This window comes from Sceloporus undulatus, chromosome 2 (genome assembly GCF_019175285.1).
Source record: "Sceloporus undulatus isolate JIND9_A2432 ecotype Alabama chromosome 2, SceUnd_v1.1, whole genome shotgun sequence".
In the NCBI taxonomy this organism is placed as follows: domain Eukaryota; kingdom Metazoa; phylum Chordata; class Lepidosauria; order Squamata; family Phrynosomatidae; genus Sceloporus; species Sceloporus undulatus.
The window spans coordinates 316,319,677-316,335,905 of NC_056523.1; the positions used below are offsets into that span (position 1 = coordinate 316,319,677).

A 16,229-nucleotide genomic window follows, 5' to 3' on the forward strand; every position below is an offset into this window, starting at 1 on the left:
TCCTACTTTACCAAGAATTTTTGTCTTTTCCTATGAGTCCCATCTTCTCATGATATAACCAAAGGACCAAAGCCTCGGCTTAGTCATCTTCACTTCTAGTGAGAGTTTAGGCTTGATTTGTTCCAAGACATTATGGCTGATACAAAAGGGTGTGTGATTTTGTGAAGGTGACATTGTGATGCATTTGTCCTTATTTTCTATAACCTTCCCCAACCTAGTGTCCTCCATATGTGTTGAACTGCAGTTCCCATCATCCCTAGGTTTGGTGGCAAAACAATAACGTCAAAGAAGAGTCTGGTTGGGATGAATCAGACCAGATCCATCTGGCCTTCTTTTTCCAACAGTAAACAAGCCAAAGGTCCTGGGAGTTTGCAAAGGTGAAGTATTGCAATCCCCACCTTTATTTTGAATACAAATTTGACATAAATACATATCATTATCATTGTTAGTGCTAATAATGTTGTCCTATGCCCTCTCTGTGGAAATGCATGCTGTTGCATTCACCCGAGTTCGTTACTAGAAAGCCAGAAGTACGTGGCACTTTGCCATAATTAAGTGGGTTTTGGGTTCCAGTTTGGGCACTTGGTCTCCAAAAGGTTCAAGTCATTCCCAACATATGGCGATCCTAAGGTGAACTTATCACAAGGTTTTCTTGGCAAGAGTTGTTCAGAGGGGTTTGCTCTCAGGCTGAAAGAGTGTGACTTGCCCAAAGTCATCCAGTGGCTTTCCATGGCCGAGCAGGGATTTGAACCCAAGCCTTCAGAGTTGTACTCCAACAGTGCACAAATCATCATACCATGGTGGCTCTCAACATTATCATCAGTATCTACATATTCCTTTGAGGAATTCTAGTAGGGTCCTCGTGACATAAAAATACAGTTATAAGTAATTTGGAGAAGGAGTGAGGTGCTGCCAGAATTCATGAGAAATCTTGTGGGAAAAGAATTTTAGTGCAGTTTGAATGGAATGTGTCTTTTTCATCATAATGCATGACATTTGTACTCTTCGGCCAGCATCCTGTTAGTAACATAACTGTACATACAACTTACAGGTTACATAACTGGGGCTGGCACACAACTTCATTGTTGCAACAGCTCCACTGGCTGCCATTTCATTTCCAGGCACAATTCAAACACTGATGATGACCTTTGGAGCTCTATTACCCTTGGGTCCCGGCTGTTTGAAAAACTGTTTTTCTCTTTATGAGCTCTTCTCAGGTTCGTCTGCTGGGAACCAAGGAGAAGGCCTTCTTAGTGATGGCTCACAGAGTTTGTAACTCCTTCTCTAGGGAGGCTGGAATGGTTGCCTCACTGCTCTCTTAAATTCAAGTAAAAAAAATTGCTCTCAGGATTTTTTAGCAACTCATTGGAGTTGTGTCCACTTGCAGAAGTAATCCAGGCTGACAACACTTTAACTGCCATGGCTAAATGCTATGTGATTCTGGGGACTGTGGTTTGTTGCGGCACCAGAGTTAGTGGTGTCAAACCGGATTATTTCTGAAGTGTGGACACAACCTAAATCACAAAGTTGCTACAAGATTCCCTTTGCATTCAGTTAAAGCAGGATTGCCTAGAGGAGCATCCTAGCTATGAAATGGTGGAAGACTGGGGGGGATGGGGGGATTAGCCATCCAGGAGATGGGGGGGGGGGGCAGAAACACACAAACCATACATTTATGTGTGTTTACACACACACACACACACACACACACACGTAGGATGCCATAGGCTGAGGTCAACTTAGGGGCAGTTTACAACAACAAATGTATATGTGGCCCTCAAACACCCTTTTGGGGACATGGGGGCACGTTGTGGGTCATTTCTGGGTCCCTGGAGGGCATTTGGGGCATTTCGAGGGGGAAAGAGCTTGTCATGGTGGAAATGTTCAACATAAACACCCTTAAAGATACTTGGGGAGGCATTTGGAGCCATATTTTTGACACATTGGTCGAGGGCCATACCCTCACATTGTCCTGGGAAGCAAATCCTTTTTTAACCCCTAAATGGGCCCAAGCTTGGAGACAGGTCATGTTTTTGGGCCTTCCTGGACCCTAGAGAGCATTTTGAGACAGTTTCTTTTCTCTTCTTCTTTTTTTTTTTTTTTTTTTGCAAAATTTCAGTTTGACTCTAATGGGTCCAAGATGGGGCTCAAAATGTGGCAAGAATGCCATCCACAATCCTCGAGAGATCATTTTTGGACAATTGGCAGCATTTTTTGACACCCAAGGGCCACAATAACAACCCTGGGATACTGTGCCCAATGGTCTACAGTTTCTCACCCCGTGCTAGATGGAGAAGCTGAAATAATAAAAAGCATGATGTAGTGCAGGCTTACTCAGAAGTAGTTTCCACTGGATTCTACCAGATATTGTTGTCTGGTAAGAGTATGCAAATTGACACTGGACGCAAAATGTGGCACATCACACTGTGCATCATTCCAGTATAAAGAAAGAGGGGCACATTTTCATTTTTAAAAAACAACAACAACAACACTCAGGTACAATGCGACCCCCCAACTCCCATTTTATTTATTTAGTATGTTATTTATTTTATTTTTTTCTTTTATTTGTTAAAAATTTTCTATCCAGCCCAATATCTGAGGACCTCAGGGTGGTGTACAATGAAATCAGTTTAGGAACAAATAATTTTAAAATTGTTATTTATCACTTAGAATAAAACAATTGAAAACTAGTTAAAGCCATTTAAAATAAGCACGTTTGCAAATCAGATGGGTCGCAAAAACCTCAACTCAAAAAGGATGTCCATGCTCTAATCATTTGATATTTTTTACCCCTTTTTTGACATTTCCATGCTTGATGTGGTCCACAGCTGACATAGGAGAAGGAAGCACATAGTTTTTCTTTTATTCAAAAAAGGACTGAAATGGTTGGGTTTCCCCCGTCTGTTTCCATTCCCCCCATGAATTTGCTTCATTTGACACACTAGAATATGATAAACACTGAAAACTTAACAAGACTTGTAGACTGTGGTGTTTTTATGTCATTTAACCCACACCACTCAAACTTTTGCAAAACTATGAAGTCTGCAAGTATGTAGAACCTCTGCCTTATTTCTGAGGATGTCTATTCTTTGCTTCTAAACTGTCAGGCTTAAAAAATAACATTTGGAGTTACTGGAATGATGCACTTAAAGCATGCTTTCAAGAAAGGCTGTTGATGCTGGTGGGAACTGAAAAGGCAGCGTGCTTCAGCCTAACAGTGGCCCACTGGAGTGTTGCGGGACTGCAACTCCCATCAGTCCTTGCCAGCATTATCAGTGGGAAGGAAATGGGAGCTGCAGTCCAGCTACATCTGCCTGGCATGCACAAGTTGTCTATCTTTGCTTTAGGACATTCACATTCTGCTATGAGGGAGACACTGTATTAAGGAAGGGAATCATGCAGCCCTCCAGGTGTTCATAGACTCATAGAGTTGTAGAGTTGGAAGAGACCACAAGGGCCATCCAATCCAATCCCGTCATGCAGGAAATCTCAATCAAAGCATCCCCAACAGATGGCCATCCAGCCTCTGTTTATGGACCTCCAAGGAAGGAGACTCCACTACACCTCCAATGAAGGAGTGTGTTCCACGTTGTATAGCCCTACTGTCAGGAAGTTCCCTCCTAATGGTGAGGTGGAATCTCTTCTGTAGCTTGCATCCATTGCTCGTGAGTCCTAGTCTCTGGAGCAGCAGAAAACAGCTTGCTCCCTCCTCAAGAAACATTCCTTCAAATATTTAAACAAGGCTATCATAACACCCCTTAACCTGTCTCTCCAGGCACACACATCCCCAGCTCCCTAAGTCGTTCCCATAGGGCATGGGTTTCCAGGCCCGTTCACCATTGTCCCAGTCTCACTAACAAGCATAACCAATGGTGAGGATGATTGGTTGATACTCAAAGCACTACACATGCTGGCTCCATAACTTATCATAAAGAAAGATACTTGTATTTATTTCGTGGTCACTTTCCACAACTATTTATAATTATTTTAAAAAAGCATTATGTATTGTCAAGCAGCCTGCCAGGGCACTGAAGCAATGTACAAGCAATAAAAACATAAAACATTAGATAACATCAATCAAAACTGACATAAATAACTTTAAAACAGTTCCTTTGCTAACTTTCTAGAATACATTCAGTACATTTCATTCCAAGTGCTTCTTTCGTGCTCTGCAGCTCCAGAACATGGGTTTTTAGGTTCATTCACATAAGCAGGCAGAATGGAACTTCTAGAACAGCTGGACAATTCGTTTCCTAGATGACAATGAATTGTGGAATTTTAGCTGGAGAGATGACTTTAAAACAGTTTATCAGGAAAAAGCAAAAAGACAGTAGTCACTGCAAAATCCTTCAAACTAAAATATAATGACTAGAACTGCTAGAAAATATAATAGCAAATAGAATATAAGACAGAAAACTAGAAAATGCAGTATGGGGGGAGGGAAGACAAAATGAGAGCATGGCCCTCCAAGAAGAATTTTACTTCCCCATGAAATTTCTTTCAATCCTCAAATTTCCAGCTTTGCAGAGTGAGTCAATGAAAATAGCTTGCAGGTAAGAGCCTCAATTGGCTGGATTTGCATTCCTTTGGTAAACTCCTGTTGTTGCGGTGCACTTCAAGTCATTTCGGATTATGGTGGACCCAAAAAAAACTATAATGGGGCTTTCTTGGCAAAATTGTTCAGAGCAGGTTTGTTATTGCCTCCTCTGAGGCTGAGAGTGGTGTGACATAGTCAAGGTTTCTGTGGCGACCAGGGATTTGAACCCTGGTCTTCTGGAGTCCCAATCCAACACTCAACCACTAAATAATAATAATAATAATAATAACAACAACAACATTTTATTTATATACCCGCCTTTCCAAAGACAAGGCGGTTTAACAACAAGATTTAAAAACATCCACAACAATAACAACCAACAATAAAAACATGATAAAACACAGTTACATTTTCACCTCAAAAATAAAAAATCTCAAGCCAGCTTCCAAGGCTGTTGAGAGGGAATTTAACACCAGTGATGGGTGAACCTTTTAGAGGCCGAGTGCCCCAAACTGCAACCCAAAACCCACTATTTATTGCAAAGTGCCATGTCCCTCTGGCTTCTAGTAACAAACTCTGTGCTGGGCGACGCACATGTGCCCATAGAGAGGGCTCTGAGTCCACCACCTCTGCATGTGTGCCATAGGTTCGCCATCACTGCTATAACACTGTCTCTCTTGGTAACTTTTCTTGGGATGCCTACTTTTATTTCTAAACCCAACTGAAGTTTTAAGTTAAAACATATTTGAAATTGGGGACTGAGGAAAATTTGGGAAGGGCAGAATTCTTATTTGGGGGGCAGGCTCTCATTTCCTCCCCAGTCCCCATACCTAATCACTGTTGATATCTTACATTTTGGGGCAACTTTCTTCAACTGCCAGAGGTGTTAGTCTGCAACTCCATCGTCCCAGCAAAGCCACATTGCCACATTCATGGGGGTCTTGTGCCTCCACACCAGCGATGTGGAGGGGCGAGTGTATACCTTTAAATTACAATCCCATACAAGCGCACCATAAATGTATGTACATGTGCATGCATTTTCATGTGGCTGAAGAAAAATTTGGTAAAAGGTGATGCTTTAAAAATAAAATTTTAAAATAACACTTAAAAAAACAATTTATTTTTTTAATTAATTTTTAATTGGTTTATTTTAAATTTAATTTTTGAAAAAAAAACATCAAAGGGCCAAGGCTACCACAGCCTGTTTTTCCCATCCAAAAGCAGAGGTTTGAGGAGCAGTTGAGGAACCTTCCCTAGTAAGGTGTCACCTGGTGCGGTCGGTCTGCAACCCATTACTGATCCACTGCTAGAAACAGCGCAGTAATATAGTTTTTTGTGGGGATTTCAGGCTATGTATCCATGTTCTAGAAGAGTTTATCCTGTGTTTCACCAGCATCTGTTTTCTGGCAATCTTCACGAATGCTGGCATGGAAGTGAGTGGGGTATATATACTATGTGACCCTTGGCTGAGAGGAAGTGATTTCCATTCGGGGATGCTCGGATTTAGATTCCTGCATGGCAGAATGGGGTTGGACTGGATGGCCCTTACAGTCCTCTCCAACTCTATGATTTATGACCTAGTGTTGACCGTGTTTTCTATGACCTAGGTTGGATCGGCAGACCTCAGGGTGTCATTTAAAGGATCAACCATTGTCTGCTGGCAAAACTCCTCACCTGGTGGTGTTTCAAAAATTTAGGGAAGGCTTTGGCATTGAATATAAATTATATTTGTACCTTGCTGTGACTGCTTCGATCCTCAAAAAGGGAGAGGTGGGATACAGATAAATATTGTATTATATTATTATATATTTATATATTTGCATTTGCTGAGTCTTGATTTTGGTGTTTTCAGAGCTGGTAGCCAAACTTTGGGCCGGAACAGACAGGCCAAAATAATGCTGCTTCAGGCACTTGGAGATAGGCTTTAAATGATGCATGGTCCTAAGAGGTCAGAAGCCAGGCCAAAGCCACACTCCAGTCCGAAGGACTGCAGCGTAGCTTTGACGCAGCTTCTGGCCTCTTAGATGATGTGTGTGTCATTTAAACAGCAATACCTCCAAAGTGACCCGAAGCAGCTTTATTTGGGGCCTGTCTGTTCGGGCCCTTTGTTTACTCAGGGTAAACAGTCGGCCTTCGTATACACGGATTTTTATACAGGGATTTAAGCATACAGTACACAGTTTGAAAATGTCCAAAAAGTATAATTTACCTTGATGTTCCATTTTTTATTAGGGACACCATTTTGCTAGTCATATATTAAATGGGACTGGAGCATACACGGATTTTGTTATAAACAGGGGACTTGGAACCAAACCCCAGCGTATAACAAGGATCCACTATACTTCTTTCCTTGCATCTTCCTGTTGCAGTTGGTCCAGATATTTGTGGATTTCAATAGGTTTCCGTGCATTCTGACCGGATAGTTGTTGGTATGGTCCAAATTTATAGCCCGGATGTTTTATAACATGTTCTGCTAACAACAAGATCAATACACAATAACATGTACAGCAAATACTTCCTTGCAACCAAGGGTCACACAGTGTGTGTGTGTGTGTGTGGTGTGTAGATATGTACCCCACACTCCCATGCCAGCATTCTCTGAAGATGCCAGCCACAGGCTGCTGGCCAAATGTCAAGAATAAACTCTTTTAGGACATGCCAGAAAAACTGTGGATGCAGGCCATGAAAGCCATTGACTCAAACTAGAGTAATGTTTTTGCACAGCGTTACTCTTTAATCATAATTCCATCCATATCACCGAATGTCACGGTGATAGTTGTGACATAAAACAACCAGCAAAATCAAAAACTAAAGCTTTAAATTACAAAACCACACATAAAGCCTCCACAATTTATTAGGCACAGTTTCATGCAGTTGAAGTGAAAAGTTGGTAAAAGGTGATATTTTAAAAGAAAACTTTAAAAGAATATATATATATAATTTTAAAAAAAATATAACCTGGGACCTTGCCTTTCTCCCCTGACTGACCCCCTCCTCCCACTTCCCCATATCTCAGCATTTAATGGGAGACGTGTAAATGCATTACCAAGACAGTTTCATGTGGTTAAATATAAAGTGTGCTAAAAGTAGATATATCTATATATGATATATATATTAAATAATACTAATAATAATAGGATAAGAGAAAATAAGAAAAAGAAGAAACAAGAAGAAAAAAAATCCTCCTACTAATAATTAAATATATTCTATCTAATAATAAGAGAAAAAACTAAAATAATATACTGTATATATATAGATATATTATATAAAATAAAATAATAATATAATCATAAACTAACTATACTAATAATGAGGAGGCCCTCCTCTACACAACCCCTCACTGAAGAATGGGCATTTGGCCGACTACTAACTCGGCCTTGCCTGCCCCCGCAGGCGGGCCCGTCCCTCTGCCCTGGTCCAAGCCTATGAGGGAGAGCAGACCTGGGGGACCTTCGCCCTTCCCTTCTCCTCTCCTGTATTGTCTTTTCAGAGTGTAATCCTGAGGGCAGGGAAATGCCTAATTTTAAAAAATGTAAGCCGCTCTGATAGCCTTTTGGCCGAAGAGCGGGGTATAAATAAATAAATAAGAAAATAAATAAGAAAATTATATATATATATAATAAAATAGAAAATAAGATAATAAGAAAAAGAATTTTTTTATAATTATTATTATTATATAATTATATAATAATAATAATAAGAAAATAATAAGAAAGAGAAGAAAATTATATATATATAATATATATATATATATATAAAACTAGTTATAAGGAAATAGAAAATAATAAAATATGAAAATAATAAGAAAAAAGAAAATAATAATAATATAATTATATAATAATAATAACGATAATAATAATAATAATATTGGGTGAGGCCATGAGTTACCGCTCTGGGTCACTCCATCCCTCTAGGGACGCCACTGATGCAGCCTAGGATCGCATTGGCCTTTTGAGCCGCCGCATCACACTCTGGGCTGCTGCTGTCCAACTCGCAAGCCTCCGTCCAGAGAAGGCAGGTGTCCCTCGCCCTCTATCTCTGCCTCCCCCGCCCCTAAGCGCCTGCCTGCCTGCCTGCCTGCCTCTGGGGCTGCTCTCTCTCGCTCGCCTGCGCTGCGTCCTCCTTGGCCCGGCCTTTGCCTCCTCCTCCTTGGAGGCGGCGGCTCTATGACCCCGAGGTTCCGAGCGCGGATGATGACACGGATTCGGAGGCTCAGTTACGGAAGCAGCAGCAGCAGCAGCAGCAGCAAGAAGGAGGAGGAGAAGGAGCCTAGAAGCCAAGCAGGCGCCGGCGGGGCCAGTGGTGCTCCCAGCGCAGCAGGGAGCGGAGGACGGCGGAGGAAGCCGGAGCCGGAGGGGGAGAAGAGCTGCTGGGCAGCGGAGCAGGGAGCGGGCAAGAGGCCTGGGCAGCAGCCTGACCCTCCTCCTCTTGCCGCTGCTGCTTGGCCCCCTCCCTCCTTCCTCGCCAGGGATGGAGAAGCGGGGCAAGAGGGTGGACTGCCCGGCCTTGCCCCCCGGATGGAAGAAGGAGGAGGTCATCCGCAAGTCCGGCCTCAGCGCAGGCAAGAGCGATGTCTACTACTTCAGGTGAGCAGACGCAGAGCTCCAGGATAATGGAGCTGAGCCTCTGGATAATGGGGCCAGAGGGGCCTCTGGGCATGGGCAGAGTGCAGGCACCCGCCTCCACAATCCCTTTGCATACTGTTTTTCAAACTAATGCAGCTGAATATTTATATAAGAGCAGCCAGAGGGGCCTCTGATCATGGACAGAGTGTAGCTGTGCACCTCCTTTTGTATACTGAGTTTCCAGACTAAAAGGGCTATATCTTCCTGTAAGGGCAGCCAGAGGGGCCTCTGAGCATGGGCAGAGTGTATACTGAGTTACCAGACTAACAAGGTTGTATCTTTATATAATAGCAGCCAGAGGGGCCTCTGAGCATAGGCAGAGTGCAGCCGCCTGCCTCCAATATCCCCTTGCATACTGAGTTTCCAGACTAATAGAGCTGTGTCTTTATATAATAGGAGCCAAAGGGGTCTCTGAGCATGGGCAGAGTGTAGCCATGCACCTCCTTTTGTATATTGAGTTTCCAGAATAACAGGGCTATATCTTCCTGCAGTGGGGCCTCTGCACATGAGCAGAATGCAGCTGCCTGCCTCCAAGATCCCTTTGCAGATTGGTTTCCAAACTAAGGCAGCTTTATCTTCTGAGTTTCCAGACTAACATGGTTGTATCTTTGTATAACAGCAGCCAGAGGGGTCTCTGAGCATGGGCAGAGTTTAGCCACCCACTTCCAAGATCCTTTTGCATATTGCATGGTCCTGACATAAACAACAGAGAAATAGCTAACGAACCCAACAGTACACCCAACACCCACCCACCTACGGATGACACCCCCAACACCCCACCTAACGCCCCCCCAGAGTCAACCCATGAACACAGCTTTTAAAATCAACCTTTATAACGGGAACTGAAAACCCTGAACATGGAAATGGATACTACCTTTGCCATGGACCAGACAAGCAAGAAAAAAAGCTACACCAATCCCAATCCATTAACAAGGCCTAATGTGTAGGTCTTATGGCTCCAACACCTTCCTTCATTTCCTTCCTCCAAATAATAGTTACAAGATCTGACAACTGTACTATCACTTTATGATTGGACGTGGCCATTCTATCCACCCCCTCAAATATACGCAAAAAATAAACGAGACGTTCATTGCCAGTTGCATCTTAAAGTTCTCCTGTCCACTGTCAACTTTTGGTTATTATTTCGATAAACAACACACCACCTCCACACCCCCCCACCCCCCCCCCCCCCCCCCCCCCCCACTTTTAAATCCACATCTTGTTTATTGAAACCCTACATACAGCATCACAAACCACTTAACAACCAAGAAACGTGTAACAAACAAAGAAAAGAACAGAAAGGCGAAAAGCCAGCTGGTTGACCAGTTGTTATGTGCCTTCAATCACGCGCCAATTTAGACAACTCTGTCATTCCGGTTTTCCTGGCAACGACTTTGTTCGGAGGCGATTTGCACTATCTCTCCTCTTATGAGTTGCCAGATAATGTTAGTCACGGCCAACCTGTGCGTCCCACACCCGTGTGTTTTCCAATGGTCTTGAGTAGCAGTCGCCTTGAACACTGCAAATATCCCCAAACTTCAACCATGTTCGGCCTCAACACAAGAAAACAAACACAAGCTGCGTTTGGCCCCTGCTTGACGTACGTGCTCTGCTGTTCTCAGCAGGAAGTGGAGACAAAACAAAACTCTCGTGAAAAAATTCCTGCACTTGCAGGGTTTTCCAAATTTTAAAATCCCGTTTTTTTTTTGCATGGGATTTAAAGCAATTTGCCTCACATTTGTCGATAGAGAACAAAGGCGCAGATGTGAATCCTGAGCGAGAATTCAAATCTCACCTCAGCTTACGACTCACTGTGTAATGTTGGTTCTATTAATGATTTGTTGGCTAAAATTTGACTAGTCACTTTTCCTTTCAGTGACACACGTGGTTCTCGTTCCCATCCACATACTTCTTCCCACAACAACACTGTGAGGTTTAACTATCTCATGCGCGTCACACACTAAAGTCATGACTGCATGGAGGCTATAAATCTGTCACTTCCAAGTCCCAGGTGCACCACTCCAACAGTGGTCTTTTTGCTGTCTTCAAACCTAATGATTTCCTTTAAAAAATAAATTTTCGAGCAATCTTTTGAGTCGGACAGAAGAAGCTCAAAGGCAACTTACAATTTAGTTCCCCACCTTATAAAATGAAGATATAGTTGGATTTCAATTATATAGAGCAAACTATGATCTATATTAGTCAAAACTAGGTTCTCCATGTCTTTCTGGAGTCCCACTCCCATGATTCCCTTTTTCACTAACTGCTCGTAGGCTAATGGGAGAGGAAATCCAGCAATAGGAATGGAAAATGGCCTCTGCCTCCTTTTTCCTGCATTTGTGGGTGGGTAGCGGCCAGACCGTGTTCAGGAGAGATAAAAGAAGGTAACATGCTTAGTAAGCATTGTATAGCCAGCATTCTCTCCATTGTCTTTCATCTGCTATTTAATGCAGCCTCCAAAGCCTTCTTTCAAAAAATAAAGTATCAGGAAAAAATGAAAGAGATAGCTTGTGTTACTCTATTAGCATTAATAAATGAAATCAGAATCCTGTTATTCTCTTTAGCACCCTGCGGACCATCTGGATTTAAAATCGTTTTGAGCACAGTTTTCATGGACTATAGTCCTTATCGATGCAATGAGTTTGTCGCACTAGTTGTTACTAGATTCTTTATCTCATGAAAAACAATTAACAAAATTTAATCTAACCTGCAGCTCAGTCTTAAAACCACAGGAATTTGCCACAAGCACATGATTCTTAAAAAGCACTCTTTCAGCTGGCCAGCCTTCAGGAACTACGAGGTATCTAGGTACGCAATGTCTTATAAACAACAGTTCCTGGCAATCGCAGGAACAAGGCTTGCAGCAGAACAAGAATCACGTTGGAGAACTTACTTGTAATCTAGGGAAAAGACAAGCGGGGAGGAGATGGTGTTGAAAAGTTACAGCAGAGTTAGTAAAGAATTTAGGAGACAATGTCAGTAATCCCCGCACGTATGTCCATGAGAGTTGCAGGGCCCACCCCCCTGTACTTTACAAGCGTTGTCCAAAACCCATACCTGTAAAGAGGATTGGCCCCATGGGCAGCACTTATGTGTGCTTGTCCTCAAAGCATTTTCCTATCCAGTAATTCCCCAACTCAGTCCCCTCGGATGTTTTTAAGATTTTTCCAGATGGGAAGTGGTTTTTTTGTGACTGAATGTAGCTTCCAGCATCCCCGCCAGCTTGGCCATGGTTGCAACCACTGCAGTAAACAAGGAGACCAAATGTTCCCATTTCACCTACTCACCCTATGTGCATGGCCAATGTTAGGGATTTAGGCTGTTGTTAGCTGCAAAGATCTGGTGGGGGCGCACGGTTTACCAGCTTGCCTTCTCCTCTGGGAATATAGGCAAGGATGAGGAACCAGACAAGGGATGAGGTACTTTTGTCCCTTGCCGGAACAGAAGCTGCAGGAGAGCACAGAGGGGACGAGCCAGAGCTTGCCCATAGGTGTGGCACAGATGTCTAGGTGGCAGGATAAGAAAGGCCAGTGTTTTCCATCCAAGAGCCTCTTCATGCCAGGGATTGCCACTCCCAAAGCTACCTCCTCCAGGAGATGCCTAGGTGCTAAGCTACTGGTCAACCAATGATATGGGCTGGATTCTGGGAGCTGCAGTACAAAAAACCAACTTTCCAAAACACCAGACAGCAGCAATGCCAAACTACCACAACTACTTTAAGAGAGGCCCAGGCTACAGGCAGGACTGGACTGCCTAGTGGTTACTTCCGAGTAAGAATTGGTGGACATGTTGGTGTCATGATAGACCCCCTGGGGGAAACACAACACTACAAGTGGCGGGAGTCAAAAAGACATTTCAAATTATTTACAAATGGACTAAAAAATTTCCCTTGCATGAGTTTTCCTAGGCATGCTGCTTTGCTTGGCAACCAAAACTGTGACCACCTTTTTCATCCCCCACCCAGGCCTGTCAGAGGCGAAAACTCATTTACTCTGGGAACCACAAAGATTAAGATTACTACCAGGGTATAAATATGTGTTTGTTGTTACTGCTGCTGGCTGCTGCTGCTGCTGCTGCTGTTGCTGTGTTTGTTTGAGCCTCAAATTTTTTTCCAACTTTATGGCTTACCCTAAGGTGATCCTTCATGGGGTTCTTCTCTCAGAGGCTGAGCGAGGAGAGTGGACTTGACCAAGGTCCTCCAGTGGGCTTTTTTCTGGTGAGCGGGGAATTGAACTACTTGTGTCTCCAGCGTTGCAGACCACTATGCCACACCAGATCTCTATCAATCTATATCTGAGGGCCAGCTGGTAAAATTGTTAAGCATGGACTAGGATCATTGTAAGGCCAGGTTTCGGAACCCCCACTGTGGACATCGGACAACCCATTGCGGCACGTCATACCCTCTCAGCCTCAGGGATGGAATGGCAAACCCCCCTTGAAGAAACCTGCCAAGAAAAACCCTATGATAGGACCTCCTGTTGTTCTCGTGTGCCTACAAGTCACCTTATGCCATCCTAAGGGAACCTATTCATGGGTTTCTTGGCCGGTTTCTTTAGAAGGGGGATTGCCACTGCCGTCTCTGATGATTTCCTGGCTGATTCTGGGGATCTGAACCCTGGTTTCCAGAGTCAACTTCAAAATATTATGCCATGCGGTTCTCATTTACTAAATCCCTTTCTCTTCAACATTCACAGAGGCCGCTGACCTGTAAGAAAGGTGCTTGGGTTGGCTCCAAGCATTCAGGCTACATTCCCACAAGCGGGAAACAACTAGAAGGCACACAATAACAAACAGTATTAAAGGTTTAGAAGGGCACCAAGAGGTGATGATGAAACGACTGCTTGGTTAAAACTTATCAACCTGTTTCAATATTGACGGGGATGTCAATATGCGGATGGAGTAAGCTTCTTGTTTTCTGCCGATCCAGAGAGCAGAACCCAGAGAGAGAAATGGATTCAAACTACATGGAATGGAGATTCACCTAAAAACATTAGAAGGAAACTCCTGACACTGAGAGCTGTTTGCGAGAGGACACGCTCCCTTTGGAAAGCGGCGGGGTGGACTCCTTTTTGGAGGGTTTTAAGCAGAGGATGGCTGGCCACTGTCATCTTTGATTGTGATTTCCTGCGATGGTGGGTGTTGTTTTGGATGGATGGCCTTTGCGGCCCTCTTCTAATTATTGCTCTATGATTTGGCGGCTCTGTCGGTATTGAAAAATAATACAGTTGGCCCCCTTTATAAGGATTTTTTATGCACGGATTAAGCCTACAGGTTTGAAAAATGTTCCAAAAACGATAAATTTATTTGAGTTCCCATTTTTTTATTAGGGACACCCTTTTTATACTTAATGGGACTTGAGCATACCCGGATTTTTGTTTATACACGGGGGATCCTTGGGGAAACCAAAACCCCAGCGTATAAACAAGGATCCACTGTATAGACAACAAAGGCTCTTGCAAAAGAACTTAGGATGACAAGGGGAATGTGAGGAAGAAAAAGAAGTATAAAACCCCTATAAAATGCAGGGTTCTCCCTACGCCATTCTTGAAGTGCACACACACACACCCAGGGATTGGTTACCAGTATAGCATGCTGAGAAAAAAGAGAGGAAGAGGACAGGATCCAACATGGAGATGCCAAGCCCTGGACATTTCCCATGTCTCGCCAGGCCCCCGTCTGTCACTCTGAGTTACATTAAACCCGTCTTTACTCCCAAATCAAGAACGCCAGGTTTCTCATTTCCCTCAAAGTACAAGTCTCAACTCTCAAGACCTCCTCTGCACACCAGGAGGCCTGTAAAGATTGTCCAACCTCCCCACAAAAACAAGGATGGCACTTGCCATCTGGAGTTCCATGGCATCAAAGAAAAAAACGGCCTTTTGGCAAGGAAACAAGTAGACCTCAGGAGGCCACACGCCTCTTCCCTCCCCCCCCCCAAACAAAACCCAACACCAAGACAGTTGCCTCTTTGAAAGCTGTCCCATAGGGTGCAGAAAGAGTAATCTTTAATGCGGAGAGGAATAGTGCAAAGGGATTGTTCGTTTATATGTTGTTAGTATCTTAGTGGTTTGCTTTATAATCATGGCCTTTGTACAGTTTTGTCATAAACAGGGTGACTAGATGTCCTAACCGGCCAAAGGATTGACAAGGTAACAAAAATGTAAGGCATTCAAGGAAACATGTAGGACACTACAAAAATAAAAGCTAAACAACACTCATATAATAAAATGGTCTTGTCACTCTGCTTGCTCAGAGGCCACAGCTGCTATTCTATATCGTACAGATATAGCTATGTTAGTTTGGCAATCAGTATAACCAAAGGTAGATACACCGTCGCCCCCTCTTTGAGACTAACTGGAAAAAAAAAGTTGGCGCTTATGCGCTTCGTAGCTTAAGTCTACTTCCTCAGAGGCATTTGTGGAGTGAAAGCCAGAGACAGGACCTATATATGAATAGTCTGTGAGGAAACATAAATTCAAATCCCCCAAATCTTTGTGTTCGGAAATGAAAGTGGCCAAGTTTCAGTTGCAAACTGGTTGCATGTAAGGAAGTAGACTCAAGTCTAGAAAAAGGCTCATGCCTGCCAATTCTTTGTTTAAGTGGTCTCAAATCGGTTGCTACAGATCTCTCTCTCCACACTGGTGCTACAGACTAAACACGTGCTTTATCTTGACCGTATACAGCAAGCGTCTTTGGGGGCAGGGGCTGTGCTCTGCCCATGATCAGAGGCCCCCGTTGTTCTTATAGGAAGGACCTAGCCTTGTTAGTGTGGAAACCGTATGCAAAAGGGTATGGGCGGGTTGGCTGCACTCTGCCCATTTCAGAAACCCCTCTGGCTGATAACAGTCTAAAGATACAGCTGAATTACTCTGGGAACCAAGCATGCAGAGGATCTTGGGGACGGGAGGTTGCACTCTGTCCCTGCTCAGATGCCCCATGGTTGGGCTACTATATAAAGATATAGCCTTTGTTCTCTGGAGGGGATCTTGGAGCGGGCAGCTGAACTCTGCCCATGCTTCAGACGGCCACAGCTCCTTAGAGGAAGCTATAGCCCTGTAGTTGGAAAA

The 16,229-nt window shown here is 43.5% G+C and overlaps 2 protein-coding genes across 2 annotated transcripts in view; both read left to right on the plus strand.

Annotated features, from left to right (window-relative positions):
• Window positions 1–16,229, plus strand: part of STARD6 (StAR related lipid transfer domain containing 6) — a 71,704-nt gene that overhangs the window by 44,307 nt on the left and 11,168 nt on the right. The window lies entirely within an intron of this gene.
• MBD2 (methyl-CpG binding domain protein 2) overlaps window positions 8,772–16,229 on the plus strand; it is a 150,366-nt gene continuing 142,908 nt past the window's right edge. Inside the window, exon 1 of the mRNA XM_042448965.1 lies at window positions 8,772–9,123. Within this exon, the coding sequence (XP_042304899.1) occupies window positions 9,008–9,123 (116 nt within the window). The 5' untranslated portion in view covers window positions 8,772–9,007. The remainder of the gene's footprint in view (window positions 9,124–16,229) is intronic.